This window comes from Balearica regulorum, chromosome 2, assembly GCF_011004875.1.
Source record: "Balearica regulorum gibbericeps isolate bBalReg1 chromosome 2, bBalReg1.pri, whole genome shotgun sequence".
Lineage (NCBI taxonomy): Eukaryota > Metazoa > Chordata > Aves > Gruiformes > Gruidae > Balearica > Balearica regulorum.
Window position 1 is genome coordinate 51,492,036 of NC_046185.1, and position 19,614 is coordinate 51,511,649.

At 39.5% G+C, this 19,614-nt stretch overlaps 1 protein-coding gene across 1 annotated transcript in view; it reads right to left on the reverse strand.

Moving 5' to 3' along the window:
• Nucleotides 1-19,614, reverse strand: part of LAMA3 (laminin subunit alpha 3) — a 125,855-nt gene that overhangs the window by 25,559 nt on the left and 80,682 nt on the right. The window contains exons 40-51 of the mRNA XM_075744241.1: nucleotides 16,684-16,797; nucleotides 12,955-13,064; nucleotides 10,984-11,064; nucleotides 9,507-9,613; nucleotides 6,809-6,859; nucleotides 6,265-6,416; nucleotides 5,625-5,735; nucleotides 5,411-5,522; nucleotides 4,689-4,856; nucleotides 3,473-3,669; nucleotides 1,953-2,069; nucleotides 1,251-1,405 (exon numbers count right to left, since the gene is read on the reverse strand). Coding sequence (XP_075600356.1) covers nucleotides 1,251-1,405; nucleotides 1,953-2,069; nucleotides 3,473-3,669; nucleotides 4,689-4,856; nucleotides 5,411-5,522; nucleotides 5,625-5,735; nucleotides 6,265-6,416; nucleotides 6,809-6,859; nucleotides 9,507-9,613; nucleotides 10,984-11,064; nucleotides 12,955-13,064; nucleotides 16,684-16,797 — 1,475 coding nt within the window. The remainder of the gene's footprint in view (nucleotides 1-1,250; nucleotides 1,406-1,952; nucleotides 2,070-3,472; nucleotides 3,670-4,688; nucleotides 4,857-5,410; nucleotides 5,523-5,624; nucleotides 5,736-6,264; nucleotides 6,417-6,808; nucleotides 6,860-9,506; nucleotides 9,614-10,983; nucleotides 11,065-12,954; nucleotides 13,065-16,683; nucleotides 16,798-19,614) is intronic.

The following is a 19,614-nucleotide window of genomic DNA, read 5'->3' on the forward strand; positions in this document are numbered from 1 at the left end:
TTCTAATTAATGCCAATACAGAAAATGTTTTTCAGTTAGATCTGTAATTTCATTCCGCAAAAATATCAAACTTAGAGGCAGACCAATACGAAAAGGTTCTTCAGAAGATAAGTTCAGGTTCTTGGAAAAGGACAACTGTCGGCCTCCAAAGCAGTATTTAAATGATTAAGATTGTGAGAATTCACCAAGGCACAAGGTCAATAAGCCACCTCCATCACAGCCCCACAAACACACTTCAGTTCAGAGAACTGCTGCTTCCAGATAATCTCTGGCTGCTCCACCATCCTGCAGGAGCAGCAGATGGAGCACAAGATGGGGCAACTACATGACCCTTGGGCTTTTCCCAAGAACCAGTGTAGCAGCTCTGGCACCAGAAACAACAGATGAAATCTCTTGTACTTACTCCCCATGAGCTATGCAACTGCCCAATATTAGCTGCCTTGTATTTGTGAGAACAGGGTTGTCTTAATTGAAAAAAATCACACTGAAAACTAGCAAAAAGTTAATTCATTTTTTTAACCAATAATTTTCCAGCTGAATTAGGTATTTTGGAATTTAACTTTTTAAGTTAGTGTAAAGACAAAATGCAAACAATTTGCACAGGAAAGAAGAATTAGGGTTTCACTTTTTTTCATTTTACATTGATGTAGCATAGAAGGCCTTCAAAACCTCACTCATAATTCCAAGGTAAAGTACAAGTAATGGAGAGAAAAACATGTGATTCATATCAAGTTTCTCATATTTTTGCCTTTCTAGAAGATTTCTTGAAGGAGAAAACTACAGGAATTCTTTTCGTCACTAATGCTAAAAAGGCCTGTCTGAAGACTCTGCCAAGACAACATTTCTTCCAATTATTTGTGCCAACTCATTGACATCATAAAAGTATCCCTGAGTATGAGTACAGGAAATAACACTACAAAAAAAGATATTCTAAACATCTTCCCATTCTATCCATGAGGATTTTCTCTTATTAGTAAGAAGTTAATGAAGTGTTAATGCAGTAATACAAAGCTGTATTATGGGAGTCTCCCCTTCTGGGGCAAAAAAAAAAAATCAGGAAAAATACAGGAAGACCTGATTTGTGGAGGGAAAAAGAAAACATCTGTACATCATGAAGATGCAGAAAAAGACAAACCGAATTTCTTTCTAACTTTACACATGGTCATTAAAGCAAATGAAGTTACAGACAGAGCATTGCAACCATGCATGTTATGTACAAAAACTGCTCATTTACAGAAATAGCAACATACTCTTCCAGTTGTTTTGCCAAGTCTTGCAAAGATTTGGCATGTTCCTCAGCCCTCACCACCAATGGTTCTTTGCTTGCTGACAAGGACTGATTTGTCAGCTTTTCCTTCATATCCCTCCTTGCTCCATCCAGCTGAGCAGCCAGGCTTTCATATTCCTATGGGTTTATAAAGAGAAAATTTTATTTGTATTCACACATGTTTGATTTTGTCCTCGTCTCCTTCAGTGTTACATATACCTCGCACCCGAGGAGACCAAGGGGAAAAACATTCCCTTCCAACTTGCTCTGCAAGTTAATGGAAATAACTGCTAGTCATACATTATGCTTCTAGATCCATTACATAAAAACTGAGTCGGACCAGAGACCCTTCTAAGCCCAGTATCCTGTCTCTGACAGTGGCTAAAAGCAATTGCCCAGAAAAAAATACAAGAATACCACAATCACTTATGGTATTTCTCACAGATATTCTCCCAAATTCAAATATCTGCAGCTCAGTGTCTTCCTCAGACACATCACAAGCCTCAACAAGCTTTTCTTATGGAAACCTGTGCAGACAGGCTCCTCTTACACCCAGGATGGGTTGTGAGATCCTTCCCTTTGTGTGAGGCTCAGATAAGCCTCATGTCCTAGCCACTGAGCTATGCTACCCATTACAGTGACAGCAAGACGTTGGGGTTTTTAACCTTAAGAAGGTTAACTATACCTCTTTGCTCTTTTGCAATAATCCAAGTACACTGTTAGCTTGTGCCAGAGAAGATCGAGCAGAGCTCAGAATATCCAAGATACCATTCTGTTGTATATTTGTCTCCTCAATCCGTTTCTGAGGAAAAATGAAAGGTTCAATAACATGTGACTGGGTTAAAAATGAGAGGTAGGAAAAAACGTATTTACCTAATCTAGTTTGCAGTAGGACTTACCAAAGGTGCTATCGCTGTGTTAATCAGATGTCTACACTGTTTAGGGACTAATGCTATCCTACTGATTAGAAGAGTGAGAAAACTCAGGAGTCTGCAGTAGTACGGCATACAGCTGGGCAGCTGGCTAGAGTAGTTCAGTTATTAGCACTCAAAGTAAAAGCAGTATGGGTCAGCTGAGAGTAACTGTCAGGACAGGCCATCTAAGTGTCTGATCTCTCAAACCTGGAAACTTCAAAAATAGCTCCCTGGTAACTACCCTGATCTTTCCTGTTCTCTCAAAGGCAGAAATAAAATGCTTACACTATCCCTTCATCTGGGGATCTCACCAGAAAGGGGGTGTGAAACTTCCCCATCTTTTCCTCTTGAAGGCTCTGAGGGGAATGAAGGTCCTCAGTCTAGAGACAATCCACAGCATAGCTTTAGGGTAATGGCACACTACAAACACAGCCAGACAAGCAGTGTTGCAGGTAAGGATGCGTTAGCTCTCTTCAGCTGGGTTTCTATCATTCTAACGTGTCAAATCTCTACCAGAGAGTGTATCAGGAGAATTATGAGTTGTACAGATGCATCCATCTTTTAACACAACTGTGCATACTTATGTGGCACATGTATTGTACAGTCCATGCACATAAAGGTACAATTAAATATTGAAAGGGACAGCTGAACGTAGAAATTCTTTTGTTCAAGCAGTGTTGGCAAACTGGATGGACATGAGTGTGCTAAAACAATGACATATTTCAGCAAAACCACAATAAATTTAAAAGAATGGGTCCTGCAACACACCCTTATTTCTTGTACTATTTCACCAGCTCTGAAAATCAAGTACTGCTCAGGAATGACAGCTGTTTCTTGTCACCTTTCTGATGAGACCTCAGAAGCAGTTCTGTAGAATATTAATCCCAAATAGTTTAACAGTATTGCACACATTATTGCTCCCATCTTTCATGGCTGTTAAAGCCAAATATTTTAAGGAACTTACTACAAAAAGTACATCAGCATCAGGAATTTGATCTAGAATAGGAAATAAAAAAGGCTAGTGGCCCCTGAAGAGAAGGGCTAGGGCACAGACCCTCCTTCTACGCTCTCATCAGAGCTATGTCTTGGTCACGCTATCCTGATCACATTAAGAGGCCACAAGTGGGAGTAGACTACATTTAAACCTGTCCTTACATGCATCAAAAGATGGAAAGAGGCCATGGAGAAAGTCTAAAGAATTAGTGCTACTTGGCTTTGCAAGGTCAAAAGCAGCAATCAAAAGCACTTATCTCCTGAGGTTTAACTTTCTTCTCCCAAACCCTGACATTACCTTAATGTCTTCCAACAGAACTCCATTATCTCTGTTTAAGTTTTCAGCCTGCTTGATTTGTCCTGTTGCCTCATTCAGAGCTTCACGAAGGTCAGTGATTTTGGATTCATATTCATTCAATGAATCTCTCACAATTTTAATAAGCCCATGATTTTCTCGGTGGTACTTTTGTAGCTCATTCTTAATACGTGCCAGTACTGTAATATCAGGAGCAGAAAGAAAAGCTTTGTTCAGAAAAGAAGGGAACCAAACTTCCTTCAACAGGCCTTGACATTTAGGATCAGAAAGCTATGGTTGTGTGAAATACTGAGCGTCCTTTGCAGCGCTAATTTCAGTGTTACTATAGCAGAGATGCTGTTCAGCATCTCACTGGATCAAATCTACTCACAAGTTTGCTGCTGCAGACACAGAGCACAGATAAACATTTATTTGGCTGTTTCTAAATTAAGTAAGGATGAAGATGATCTGCAAATACTGAATAGTTTTGCTTTTTTAATATGTAATGAACACAATTTCATCAACAAGTTCATCTACAATGTAGATGTCTATATCTGCACTAGTCATCAAAACCCTCTAATCAATGAAGAGATACAGGCACATTTAATCTCAAAGAAGGTAGAAACATAAAAGAGGCCAAATGAATCACACCCTTAAGAACGCCTACTTCACTGCCTACAAGATAGGATGTAGAAGAGTTACTCAGAGGTAGGTATCAAAGTCCAAAGTTAGGGGAAATTACTATCATTTGTTAAGGTCTTACACATTCCTCAACTATGCTCCTGGTTAGGAGATAAGCTTGTGACTTTGCTGTTCTTGCTGTCTCTAATGTCTGGAATCAGGTTCCTGAATGTCCCAGTCAAACACATGCAGAGAACATAAAAGGGAGTACAGCTAGTGCAACTAGAACTTCTGAACTTCAGAAGTGCTGCATATATTAGGATCAGCTACATCTTTACTTACTGAGATTGATCCAGTTATGAAAAAAGGATCTACTGGGTTTCCTCCCCAGCTTGACTCAGTTTCTTCCATAACAAACTGAAAATGCCTTTAAATCCCCTCCAGAACTACCACTTTCCTTTTGACTTATGACCACTACAGATCCCAGCGATACATTGCAATACACCCCTCCCTACACTTCATCCCAAACAATCAATAATGCTTGAGATTTAAGATTGATCTTTCTAAAGAGTAAGAATCTGAGAGAACACGTCCTTACGCAGCTGAGCTGCTGTTCTCTCCTTCTCCGCCTCTGCTTGAAGCTGGCCAAAGTTGCGGTTTCGCATCTCCGTCATCATGCGTTGAGCTTCAGCCAGTTCCTTGGCAGCATCTCCCAAGGGCAAGTTGTTACCTTCTGCATTTGTACCATCTATTTGTTCCAAAAGCACTGAAAAAAAGTATTGTCAAAGAGAGGATGGGCTTAAGCCTATGTAAAAGACTCAAATGACAGGGACGGTCTCTTTTCTGAAAAAGACATGCCTATTCCTGAATTCCTTCATGAAGCAGTTCCATTTTGCATTAATTGTGTTAAGCTGAAAAATATCCCATGTCGCACGACCAGACCTAGTAAGATGGCATCAGGCTTGAAATTTGTCCCATATAATCAAGTTCACAGCAATAATTTTAAGCTTCTAACTTAAAAGAGCCTATGATAGCAACCCAGACTAAAGTCAAACTAAAGTCAGGATCGTCAATTTGTTGCTCTAAATGTCCCTGTGGTAAAAGCTTCTCTGCCCCTATTCACTATATAGGGAAGGTAGGCTCCTAAACTAACATATATGAGATTTCTAATAGGAAGAGTGAATTCCACAATAATGTCTAAATTCTGATTTATGAAGTTGTTTTCTAAGGAAACCTCTCTTGTTTAATTAAGAATATTGTAAATAAACTGAAAAAATTCCATAAAACAAAACACGTCATAGAGTTAGAAACTATTTTTACCTTGTATATTGTTAACAACTATTTGTATTTGTGAAACCAAATCCTTTCCTTTCTGATGAGTTTGGCCAAAATTATTAAATAATATCTCAGCTGCTTTATAGTTCATTTCAGCCTAGCAAGGGAAAAAAAACCTGATTAGATTAAAAATATCTGGATACAGCACGCTAATATGCAGTCAAGAGATGTGTATTTTTAAATTGATTTGGTAAGTCACCTTTTCCTGGAGAGCATTTACATCATGATTTAGGTTAATGAATTCTGTCTCCAACTCGTCTACCTTTGAACCCTGATTACGAACAACAGAACGGTAATTGTTCAATAAGACCTGAAAAGATAGAAGAAAAAAAATCCAATAAATCACCCATACACAGGAGGCAAAAAAGCAAAAATTCACTGGGTTAGATCTTTACCCAAGCTAAATAAAAACATCATTACTGACATGAAGGCTGACCAATTGCTGCCCAAAACCAGCATATATAGCATCTGCTATTCCAACCAAAGATAATTTTTTTTAGGATGAATTTTGGTATTGGCAATTGGAATGTTGGGGTTTTTCAGTAATGCAGAGACATGAAGTCCTGGAAAAAGGCAGAGCTATAGGGAAACCTCAGAGATGTAGCTTTCAAGGTGAGCAGGCCTCAAAGAAAGCAGAGATACTGATTCTCTTCCAAAGCATGACATGGAAACAATAGCTGTCTTCTAACAGGTGAAGCCCAGTGCTGTCAGCATCTGGTATTTGAAATCAAAAGTTGATGTATGTTTCCTTGCCAGTTGACAAAACGATGGCATAAGTTCCTAGGTTCAGGTCTTATCTGCTTAATCTGAAATCCACTTTTCTGTTTGTATGTGCCTACCTTTAAGTCCTTGATGCGTGTTTCCAGATGTCTCAGCTGCTCCAGTGTGTGGGTACTTGCATGGACGTTTTGCAGCTGAGACTTAATCAGCTGAAGCTCGTCACCTATTGTGCTCAGATCCTTCAGCAGTGTAATTACACAGCTATCACAAGCTGGAGGGAGCACGAGCAAAGGAAAACAATACATATTATTGATATTCGGTGCAGAGAACGTTTCACTGAGTACATTAATAAATGAGAAGCAATGGAAACACTTTGATGCTTGTCACCTGGTGCTGCCTGAAGAACGAAGGCAACAACAAAGCCCAGAGTATAAAGGAGAGTGACCAAAGCCAGAAATAAGGAGGAGGCCCCATTTACATCTGGCTAGCTGACCACCTCTTTTAGCATTTTTCCAAGTGTTTGGTTGAATGTTTCCTTTTAAAAGTTTCATTACAGGACACCTCCAGTCCTTTTTAAACTCTGCCACCCTTAAAAAAGTCATCAGCATGTATTCAAAGCCAGCAGAAGGCAATCTAAGTGCAGTTCTATTTTTTATTACTTACGGTCACAATCTTCATTGGGATCCACATCTTTTGGTTCGTTATTGAAACATTCTGAAATCACAAGACTGCCATCAGTAACGCAAGTTTTCTTATGAAAATACCACTATTGCATTTTTGCCCTCACTTTTCATGGTCGGCAGCCATTAAAACACAGTGCTGCCCTTTCATCAATCCATACCCACTGTGAACAAACTGAAATTCCCAGAAGGCCTGAACATGCCAAATCATTCAGCTCCCACTTATGCCTTGCTGAAATCGACACCTTTTTCATCCCTCTAAGGAAACTGACTCTAACCCCTCCAATATATGCTACTTGGGTAGCAGCAGGAGGCTCTCTCACATCAGTTGTGCTGAAGGTATTGCTAGAATTTGCCTTGAATAACACCACAGGGATTGGAGCCAAGACTATATTGTTATAGCATTTTATCCAGGACATAGGTTCAAACCCCTTTATCTACTTTAGCATCCACGTTCAAACCACAGATTCTGATTCCCTGAAGGATGTCTTACCCACAAAGAACTGAGAAATGTTTATGGTCTTCCTTCATACCTGTCACAGCTTGCAAGATTAAGGGATTAATCAAGCTTGAGAGAAATCCACAGTGTATGCACAGAAGGAGGCATTGTATGTAACCCAAGGCATGGAGCTTGGACCACAGATACAGGTCATATGTAACAAACATTGCCCTCAGACTTTCCAGTAAGCTAGCACAAGTGACTGCCTGTCCAGTGTGCTGTTTTGGCTTGTTGGTTTGTTTTACAAATCCCGTTACAAGAAGCTTAATACTCTCCAGGTGCACGTGGGATTGTAACATCCTGGGATCCTAACTTCTAGGAGGCAGGAGAGGAACTGGCTCCTAAAAATGCCGTCATACAGGACAAGAATCTCCCTGTCTAGATGCCCAAGTCCCTTTTACAGGCTTGGTCCTACTGCCAAACTCTCATCTCCTCTTGAAAATGAAAAGGGCTGTGCATATCTTTTACTCTGAAGGAAAAGGATGCACTCAGGGTCTAGGCTGCTGCTGTCAAGAGTCAACAACAGCATGCAACTGTGAGAGGGTACAGTGATAAAATTGGACCTGAACTTTAACAGCAGCATGAAACAGCCTGGAATAAACTGCCTAGCTGTGCCATTTCCTTTGGCACTAGTACATTAAGTCATCAGGAAGTTAAACGGGATTGGTAGTGAGCGCTGCTGCCAAAAGGACACAAGTCACAAAGAATATATTTGTAAGAAAATGAAGGAAATTATTCCAAAATTCAAATACCCGTTCAGTTCTGCTGTTGTATAATTCAGCTAACACGAGACAGATTTCAGCTGTTGCTGTGAAATGCCAATTAAATAAAACCATTATTACAGCTTGTGCACAAACAACATCAACCAAGAAATGGTGAAATGAAAAAGTCTGGCCAAGTGCCGAACATCATGCACAAGAAACCTGCTAGAACATGCTGTGCTGATGATCACACAGGGTTTTATTCCTAATGGGGAGAAAGAGACGGCTGATCAGAATATATAGTTGGAGACAAACTGAAAACAGACTGGCTTGTTGAATTTCGCCCTACGGATTAGTTTTTCCTAGCAAACTCTTGCTTCAAAAAGAAAGGAATGACAAAACATCAAACACTGCTTGGATCTGTTCCACACAAGGTATAAATATAATAAAGATGTATCACTTCAATGATTAAATATGAAATGAGGACCAGCTATTGAAAAATTGCATCGGCTGCCAACAGCGGTTGACATCCCTTGCTGGTTTTCTAATTTCTGTGACCAAGGAAAGATAAGGTGCTCCTTGGCAGTCATTTGAATGCAGTTTGAAGAGCAGTGCGGAGAAATGAAGAGCATGGAAATATTAGGAGTTATTAGTTTGACACTTCACTAACATCTGGGAGGAAAAGCTGCATACAGGGAAAGAAAAGTGTAATTTTATTGGGGAATGAAAATATGGGAGAGTCAAGGTCCTTTTCAGGAGCAGTGCTTTGCATGTTTCAATCCCAAGGGACTGAAGTGAATTGAGGTAAAGACAGTCTGAGGAATGCAGGCTCAGGCCCTCTACTTCAGAATTATAACAGATAAAGCGAACATACGTCAGTGGCATAATATTCTTATAAGAGCTTACTAGTAGTGCAGTGCATGTGTGACCGATACCAGGAAAATCACGGATGTCTTAGATGCAGAATGGTCTACGGCAGGATTTATAAAACATCCTCCTGAGTCGAGTCCTAACTTCCACTGTAAACACAGTTAGTTTGGATACCTAAGATGGCAATGCCTGATGCAGACTCTGAAGATGCCACTGATCTGTCCCAAATACATTTTAAAAAGGCATATTGAGACTGCTCAGTTTCGTAAGCCCATGACACATACCAGCAAGATATGACTTAACCATGTCAGAAGAGGAACCGTAATGCATTTAAAAACATACCCGTGAAACAGAAAAACAAAATGAAATTGGTAGTATTTATGAAGGGAAATACATGATAAAATGGCTTACAAGGGTGAACTCAATTACTCACGACAGCCCTTGTATTACCATGGTGTCATGTTTTAGGAAACCTTACTTTTTGTTAAAAATGATCTGCGTTTCCTATAAGTCTACACCTTTCCTTTGTTTCAACTGATCTAAGTACCTTCCCTTTCTGCTTCCCAGAGAGAAAACAACGCTTCCTTCCATGTTCATAGCCTCTCACGTACCTCCAGTCAGGTGGTCACAGCTAGCCAGCTGTCCATTATTATTACAATTACATTTCTGACAGTAGCCTCCATATTTTTGTGGATTTCCAAAATATCCTGGAGCGCAGCTAGATGAAGAGATACAAATAATTTTTATTAAATCATTGAAGCTACTTTTTTGAAATATAATTTCTCTTGAAAAAAAACCCAAATGGTTATTCTCCTGAAGAAACTTTCAAGATCTTTTGATTTCATGCCTTGACTTAGACAAAAAGAGTATATTTTTGGTTTACAGTATCTTCTGCACTATGCTAAAAATATCTTTCCAACTACTGCAGAATTTTTTTCTAAAAATAAAAGAACTCCCACAATGCTCACACAGGAATAATTCAGTTAATCTGAAAAAATACAATGCACATAGATACATACATACATAGAGAATTTGACAAGGCTTAACCCAGCAAACCACGTCATTCCAGTCTGTGATCCCACCAGAAAACACATATTAAGGAGGATCATACTGCAAGCATATGTTGAGATTTCAAACAGCAATGGCACTGAATGACATTATCACCCTTCTGCTGGATGGCACCTCCTCTTACCATCTGCCAGCAAAGCAGTTCATGTGAGTGATCCCTAAATATTTTATAGGTAAAATATATTGTCCAGACTGGCTAGCTAATATTCCTATAAGTCACTCTGTTGTAAGGTCTATAGGTAACGCACAAAAAACCACAATGAGTAGCTGAGGTATGGCTAGGTCTGGAAGAGAACATCTGTCTATAGTGTCAAAGGTAACAGTCTTGAAGCACAAGACAATGCACTACTGGTGGTAGTGTCTTCAGGTTAGGCATCATGACATATTGGACTCATGTTTCCAAACCAGGCAACACCATTATACTTAAATTCCCCTCTGGATTTGAAACTCAGGGAAACTGCTTCCTCTGCCTGCTCTACCTCTTGTGCTTTGACAAACCGCGGCAATGTTCCAACGAAAGAGATGATGGTTTCAGCGTTGTGTTTGCACACTCCATCCGTGGGGCACATCAGAATGATTTGGGATGAAGCGTATGATGTTAAACGTTGCTATGATTGCTGTTGGATAACTATGAACACTGAAGCACCATCAGGTATGTTGGAGGAAATGAGAAGATGTTTGCAACCGGAAAAGGGACTAAGTAAGTGGGAGTCATTACTATCGGAAAGAGTGCAGGATAAGGCAAGGCACGGGGCATTTAGGCAGAGACGCTGATGCTGGGTAAAAACTGTGTGGTCCTAAATAGTCCGTGGAGAATTGTTTACATTTCTTCAGGGAGCTTTTGGTTTACATGTAGAATTATACTATAGCCTCACACTATACCAGCTATTTATATCAACAGATACTCCCTAAACGTGTGCACACTATACATATGCATACATCCATATATTACGCGATAGAAAAATACCTTCTTTTATGGTGTCTCTCAAAAACCTTGGTCTTGAGAAACAAATCACTTACCGTTCACAACGAATGCCGGTATAGCCTTCTTTGCAGATACACTGAATTTCTTCACCATTTGCCACACAGCCAGTTGCAAATCTTTGAGAAGAAGCAAAAATATTATTGTGAGTACATCATCAAATAGGTTTTACACTCTAGAGGCTAAGCTCAGTTAAATGAGGTTTGGATTAAAAAGTTTTTACACCACCAAATTACTACTCAGCTAATTTAATTGCCTCTAGATAAATTGCTGTGACTAATTCTTTGAAGTTTCATATTTTTCATCTAAATTCTTTCCTTAGACTAAAAAATAATCATTTCCTGATCCTCTGGACTGAGGGTAATAGTTGACTATCCAAATGAATGCTTAAAATAAACCTTAATAGTGATGTTGTAAAATAAAATAAGTTTGGGTAGCTATTTTATCTTACTAGGCAAGAATCAATAGCCTGTGCTAGATAACATTTCCTCCTGTTTGGATAGCTTTTTTGTTTGGTTTTTTTATATGGATGGAAACATTAGAGGATATTTTTATGTAGCTAATATTGTTTGGTTTTTTTAACTAAGGCAGAATGGAGTTGTGCACCATTTTGGGGAGCTCTAGGGTATATCTGGTTAATGCAATGAACATTTTTGTCTGCTTTTTCTAGCAGACTTGCCTAGATTCAAATTTCTCTGGGGAGGAAAACCATTTTTTGACCAATGTTTGGGAAGAAGGCAGGAGGTGAAGCAAGGATAGGCCATGTTTCCTATTCCTATTTTTTAATCTATGAACAGTTGGATAAAGCAAGTCTCTGTATTAAAGACAGATGTCTGCACTAAGAATTACATATAATTTGGCTAGGTGGAAAATTGTGAACTCCAATAATGCCAGGCGGGGCGCATTTCCTATGTCAGGAATGGTATTTAACACCATAATGTGCAGCTATGAAACTGCACAGGTTTACGGTCTCCCTAGGTATTTCAGCACTCCTAAAGCAAAAGATGCGTAAAAATATGTTCAGCCTCTAGGCAAGCACCTGCAGAAGAGGCCAGTGCTGTCAAAACCAGATCTATCAGAGAGTTCTCTGATAAATGAAAAACCTGTCTGTTGTCTGCTAGTGTAAATCTCTTACTTAAGGCTACTTGGTGTTTGCTAATGCACCTGGCAAATACTATGTGGTGCCTTTAGCAATTTATAGCTTGTTTTCTTTTAAAAAATCTTTGTTTTTATTTAACACATTTCACATCTGAGAACCGATCAATGATGACAAACAATGTGGCTAAACATACCGTGCATTTAAAATGCAATTTACTGGCCAATTTTAAAAGCCTGGCAACCTCATTAGATCCAAGGAAATTTAATTTTTTCTAGCTCAGTATGTTTGTACTTCAAATGGAGCTTCCACCTGAACAGCAACCGTACTCTTTCAGAAATCTAGATATGTGCTTAAGAGCTTTAATATTTTTATATTATTTTTGCATCTTACTAAATTTTATGAATTCATATAAAAGGTTTGTTTAATTGTTGTCACTTATCTCCCAGCCAGAGTTATGGTGTTAAATGTGAGACTAAAGATAGCTTACATCTTGCATTTCAGTAAATAAGAAAGATTCTGGATATGTCCGATAAGGGAAAAGACTTCCATCCTGTATTTCTCGCTACGAAGGAGTTACTGGTGGTTTTGTACATAAGCCCATTACAACTGCCTGGGGCTCCCCCAGGCGATGAGCAGCGTGCCTTTGTGGTTCTGGAACTGAGTGAGAGTTGGAATATTCAGCTTATTAAAAAAGAGAACGCTGTGAGACAGAGCATCAAGTTACTGCTGGTCTAACATGCCTCAAATGGGTCTGATGCCCCACCATGTTGGGTGGTATGAGAATACAGAAAAAGATCATTATCTCCCTATAGTAGCAGGGCTTTGGGTTGAGTGGTTTGTTTGGTACTGTTTTTTTTTTCCTTTTTCCCCCTCCCCTCTACCCTCTGCTTGACATGACCTTTTACAGTACCTGTTTGTATAAGGGCAAGGACACACCCGACAGGAACCTTGAGTGGCATCTCCAAAATAACCATCTTTACAGCGCTCGCATTTCTCCCCAGCAGTATTATACTGACAGTTCTTAAAAAGGAAACAGGCAAGACAGTTAGTAGTGCTTTACCACTCAGTATGGCTTTATTAATATGTAAAAAAAAAAAAAAAAAAAAAGCAAATCTACTCGGAGGATATAGTCTTTTCCTTCCACATAATCAAGCATTTATTGCCAAACTGGCTTCACAATCAGGATAGATTGATTCAAATCATTCTCTAATTGTAGAAAGCACCATTTGCTCCCTATTGTGGAAGAGCAACAGATAAATAAGCAGCATTAAACTTATTTTTAAGGAAATTCAATCAGATGCATAGTTTGTTAAGGAACATTCCATTAATGCATTTTCTATGTCTTGATATTTCAATTAAAAATCACTATGTTTAAATGGAACTTTAAATTTTGCATCTTAACACTAATTAGAAGACAGATATCATTTAAAAGCATGCAATTAATTGAGCCCAAGTACATTCTTTAAAAAATCCCATGAAATTAATACAAAAAGTATTTCTCTTAGTAGATTCAGATCAGAATTGAATTTCATGTACTTTCTCCAGTGTATATGTAATTTGTATTTATCTGGGGTAACTGGAATAAATAATGAAAAGCAAAGGCTGGGAAAATAATTGAAACTCATGCAATTGAGCCACTTTTTCCATGATAAAATTGTTGGGAATTATATCTTATTTTAGAAACATTCTTATTCCTGGAGCTAATTGTCACACACATTTACACATTATGGGGAGAGGATGAGCAAGTCGCTTTTGCATCCTAAAGCAATGCTAATTTAAAGTAGAAGTTGTTCAAATACATTTTTGAGCAGTCATAAAAATTCAATGTGACCACCACTCAAGAGGCATTAAAGCTCCCAAGTTCTAAAACTGTTTTCTTCAACGTGCAACAGACTGATCCGGTGTCCCACAGAGCTGAGGGTGTGTACTACTACAGCGAAAGATGGAAAAAAAAAGTGGAAAATTGGCTGAAAGCAGTCACTGAGCAAATTGTACTTCCATTTCAGCAGAGGGACATTTTTCCCTATAAATTAGAAACAGTTCTGTCTCTCCCATCTCCTCCACATTTCTTCATACTCAAGATTCCCTCAACAACATCAGCAGCCCTTCCTTCAGCCTCTGCATGTAGTAACCTCTAATTTGTTTTTGTTTTGGTTAAAGAACTAAGTTTGTGGCTTACTTGAGAATGGTTCTGGGAAATAACAGGGAAAAACTCCAGTTCACATATGGACCGTTTAACTAGGGGAAGCTAAAGTAATACGAAGACATGATATTTGTGAAAGAAATTATTTTAAAATGCAGCCTCTATAAAAGCTGGTGCATATATTCCTGCAAAAAGCTAATGGAAAATTCAGACTATTTCTGAATAATTACTGATAATCCTGAAGAATAAATTAAATTGCAAAAAGAGTAAAAGAGAGGTATTTAAAAATATTGGTGTTGGTTTGATCTTGGAGCAACCTCCCCCCCCACCCCCCAAGTTTCTCTTGGCTTTTGTTTTGCTCCCTCTGTCTATAGAAACTGAAGCAATTCCATAATTGCCAAAGAAAGTTTAAGACATTTCACAAAGAAGCCACTCTGAATGTGCCACAGTGTTCCTCTAGCTACATGGTGTAAAAGGACTGGAGAACATAACCCAGTGCTCCCAAAGCACAGTGGAATGAAGTCAGAGCAGCAATTCGCTCATGGGTCCTCCTTCAAGTTTCACAGGGCCAGAGACACCCTTGGAGTCACAGCATCTCCAAACCACCAAGTACTGAAAACTCTGAAAACTCTCAGCTGACTCCATATGCACCCATCTGGTACAAGGAAGCCAGAGCAGAATGTGTCATGGCCTCAACAGAAATACCTGGGTTACGTGACATGAAACAACATGTTATGGGATGAGCAAGTCTCAGTACCATGCTGCTGCTGAGGGAACGTGCCTTTCAGGAGGAAGGGCAGGGACCACGAGGACACAAAGCCTGATTAATGGCAGAGGGATGGCTTTTCCCTACACATGAGAACCAGTTCTTCTGTCTTCTCCATCTCCTCCTCCACTTTCAGCAGCACAGCCCTGGATCCCTCTCCTTCCACCAGCGCCCAGTGGGATAGTTATTGCCTGAGCCGGGGATGATTGCACTGCTGTCACAGAGGAAAGAGTCAGTCTGGGCTTAGCCTTACAAAGCCTTCTCTGGAGACTATCTCTGGAGACTAGAGATGCTGACATGTAAGGCACTGGGGTCCAGTGCTCCAGGTGAGGAGTGGGAAGAAGGCCAAGTAAGCAAGATTTGCACTTTGGATATCAAACTTGGGAAGCCTCCTCGTCTCCTCCGTAGTGCTACAGGTCTTTGTCCCATGGACCCTCTACAGAGAGACAAACCTGCTCCTTATTAGGTGGAGGCTCATCATGGAAATACAGGCCCTCTGGGCTTTCATTTTTCACCGCATTATCCTGGATGACTTCGCTTGCCCGAAATTTTGTCCCAGGGCCAACTGTTGATTTAGCTCTATCTATCTGAAAGTTAATCCAGCTGTGAGACAGAGGGGACAAGGAGAAACCTAAATCACATACTCCATGAGGTAAAAGTGAAATTTGCAATTTTTTTTCCTTTATAATTTTAATCTGAAGTAAAACTTCCTCATCTTTATAGCTCTGCTGCAGCACTTTCTTGTCATGGCCTGCCCTCCCTCTCTAAAGTAGCGCTGTAAGTCATCCTCCAGAATGTGCTGAATTGGTTTATAGTTTCCATTAAAGCAAGAGGGTTGGTTGAGATGAAGTCGGGGGGAATGACATAATGCGCAGGAATGCACCGCAGGCAGAATGGATGCAGCACGAACAAGGAAGAAATAACAGAGAAGGCAGACCATGAAAGATGTTGGCAAGGTTCTTGTTTACACAGTAAGTGAAAAATTAGTTAAAAATTTTTTAAGTGGGTATTTTTCAGAACAAACTGTTCAGAGAAGCATCACAGATATAAACTGGAGAAGCGGAGTCGGCCAAATGTCACACTTCCATTGCTACGAGGGCTGATCCACTGCCATCAGGCTGCTTCGGGTTTAATACAGGGTGCCAGGGAACAAACTGCCCCACTATATCTTCTATAACAGTTGAAATTTTCTAACTAATCTAACTTTTACCCCCTTTATCTCATCTTATTTATTCCAATATTTTTTAATCCATCTAGTGGTAGATTAAGATTAGTGGAGATTTACCGATGCTGATTAAACAAGAGATTCGGCAATGGCTATGCTATGTGCGAATGTGCTATTTGTCAGCATTGGCAAACACTAGTATATATGTATAAAACTAAGGACTGCCTATACCAGGATAAGACCCAGATTTATTATAAATAACTGCAACCACATATGTACTAATTTGGTGACTTTTTGTCCAATGAGCTAACAAAAATTATAGGAGAAAGAAGAAAACATAAACAAGGACACAAATTATTCTAATCACCCACGGTTATGTTGAATGTACATGTAAGTGTACACAACTTACACTCATTAACAGTACAAGATATAGAGAATGAGGCATACAAGGATTATTTTTAGTTGCTTGGAATTTAACAATACTGTATAGTCCATACTACAATAAGGTAAGTGGTTTTTTCTCCTTTTTTTCCAATTAGTTTATTGAATATTAGTAGTTACTTACAATACATTTTCCAGTACCATCTTGACACCTATTTGAATTTCCATTGCAGTTGCAGGGGACACAGTGTCCATTAAATACTCCTTTATTCTCACGATAATATCCAAGGCCACATTCCTAGACAGTAAGCAGAGAGGAAAAAAAAAAAGGTGAGTGTTGGTGTTTTACAGGTTATGGGAAGCATGTTTTGAAATTGTTTGCCATTTCCAAGGAGTAGTGTAGGTATATATTTCCTTGCAAGCTCTTCTAAGCCCATATTGTTGTTTAAATTGTAAGTATTTTAATGCAGCGAATAGCAATGAATGGAGCTGAAGAAGTTTCATCCAAACCCTGTGCTCTACACTTTGTGGTAGTGGGGATTTCATCATTTTGACTCTAACCTCTGAGCAAAACACACTTCCTGTGGCTACGTACTAAGGTGTAGAATCTGAATCTTAAACCACAGAAAAAGATTTTAATATAGATTCACACTACAGTGGTCTCAAAGAACACATTAACTAGTGGTTATATGAAATCTTGATATTAACTACAGTGTATTCCTTGGAAATCCTTCAATGATATATCTTTTACATTAACTCATCATGACTTCCACAATAAGTCTACCTAGAACTATACAAAGCCATGCTTAGACAGAGCTAGGTGATATAACAAAACACATAGCGGTCTAATTTCTAAGCACAGGCTTGTCCCGGAGACCCGGGAAGCACGAGAAGAATGTTCAGCTATTTGAGGGCACAGGAGCAGGAGCACAGCCTGTCAGACCAAAGTTGGGTTTAAATAGGGAGACCTGAACCAGAGGAACATTATGAATGAAGGAAGAGATATAAGGTTTGTTAGCTTACACCAGGAAGGTAGTAACTAATATGTTAAAACCAGGTTCTTGCTTGGCATAGGCAGGGAAAGCAGCAGGTCTGTCCCTATACAGACCAACTAAAAAAATTCATGCCCGCCTTCTCTGCTCAGCATCATCCTGGCACACCAACCACCCAAAAATGACCAGACCTAAGTCTATCCCTTCTGTTCCCTAGTTCCTTTTCACTAGCAACTAAGCTGGTGTGGTGCAGGGAAGATCAGAGTCTGTACAGAAGCGGGGAGAAAGGCGTACTCCCCACGAAGCCAACACCTACCAGGTTCCTGCCTCTGGCAATGTTCTTCTTTCTGCACTGTACCTATACCTCGCCTCTACCTCACGGTTAGGGGCTGGTCCCAATGACATCCAGAAAACAAGTGACAGTTGAACTTTAAAGTCATAAATCTTTTCTCATAGCAATTACACCACCAAGACTGATGGGACTAATCTGAAAAGCAAAGGGTTTGTGAACTCAAATCATGTTCCAGTGGCTTGAGGTGTAAATCTTTATGTGTGGGCAGGATTAACCAGTGAATTTACCAAGCACGTAACTACCAGAAGAAAAAAAAAAAATAAATCACCTTTTCCAAATCAGGTCCCAAAAGGAATATCGAGTTACTGCTGTTTAAACAGCAGTTGCTAGTGGCACCTTTGCCTTTTTTACATGTGGGATAAATGAAAAAAAGAGAATAGAAAAAAAAAAAGTATGCAGAATACTAATATCATCAACAGCTTTTAATACTGACTTCAGTGTGAGCAAGGACTGAATTTAGAATAGGCACTTGAAATTTTTCAGATACATTTTCAAAAGGATGAATATGTTCCCTGAACAACAGGGAGCCAGTATACACAGCTTCTGAAGAAACCAGGGCCTGAAATACATTAAACAGCATGACTAAGTAAAATATAGGCTCTAATGCATATAAATGTTATTTACTGAAAGTCCCTTTTTGGAGAGCAAAATGAATCACTCATTTTAAAAATACATCCAAATGCATTTAGGAAAAAATCTATGCAGCTTTTTGTTTTTCCATTTATGCTGTCTTTAAAACAACACATTTAGAGTACGTGGGCACTTTGTTTTTGAAGCAGCATTCGTGATACTGAGAAATTGATTCCATGCAAAGATAAAGCTCTAGGCACTTTCTAGTGCTCAGGAGTTCAGGCTGATTGTTTTCAAGTAAACAGCAATTTAAAAGAAACTTCTTGCACACACTTTTTTAAGCAAAGTACTTTGAGATAGAAGAAGATTAGCCTTCTTATTACTTTTATATTAAGTAATGTATAAGTTGTTATCAAATTAGTTCATTTAAAAACAAAGAGAAAGAAGGAAGCAAGTGAGGAAGGGAAAATGAACAAATTACCTGTCTCGGGTAAAAATTCCTTTGAACTTGTTGCTGCTGACTCCCCTCCTGAAGGTGAGGATACGATAGCCTCTGTTGCATATCTTCTGCTAAACAACGCCCCAGGGCTACTAACGTGACAACCAGCCATCCTACACCCCTCGGCCTCTGCGTTTGGGCCATCGTTTTACTCTAACGCTGCTATCCTTTCAGTGCTCGCCCGTTCTCTTATACTCTCCCTTCTTCTCCAGCTTCTGACTCAGATTAATGAGGCTCTGCGCCGTGATGGGCCCCACCTTTAAACTTTATACGTGAGTCAAGTTGTACAGCACACATTACCGTTCCTGAGGTTAACAAGTAACCCCGCAGTTCCTGTAGCTGGATATATACCTAAGTCGGGGTGTGGCATCACCTCCTCCCCACCTAAGGCAGCCAGACAGAGCTAGGTGATTAAAGCAGTAAATCACTGCCTGAGTAACGCTGCACAAACATACGGGGCTTACGAACTACCCAGGTGAGCGTCTTGATCACTTCCTTTGGCTATGTATTTCCACCAGGTTATATAAAAAACTCTCGGCGGCTTAGTTTATCAAGGCAGTATGCTGAAAGTGATGGGACGGCAGCAGGAATTTCAGTTAATGCTCATCAATTTGTGTGTGGCACAGAACATCAAATGTGTGAAAAAACACATTTCTAGAAATATTTCCAAAATGGTATTTGACAGATGATGAATAGCTGCCC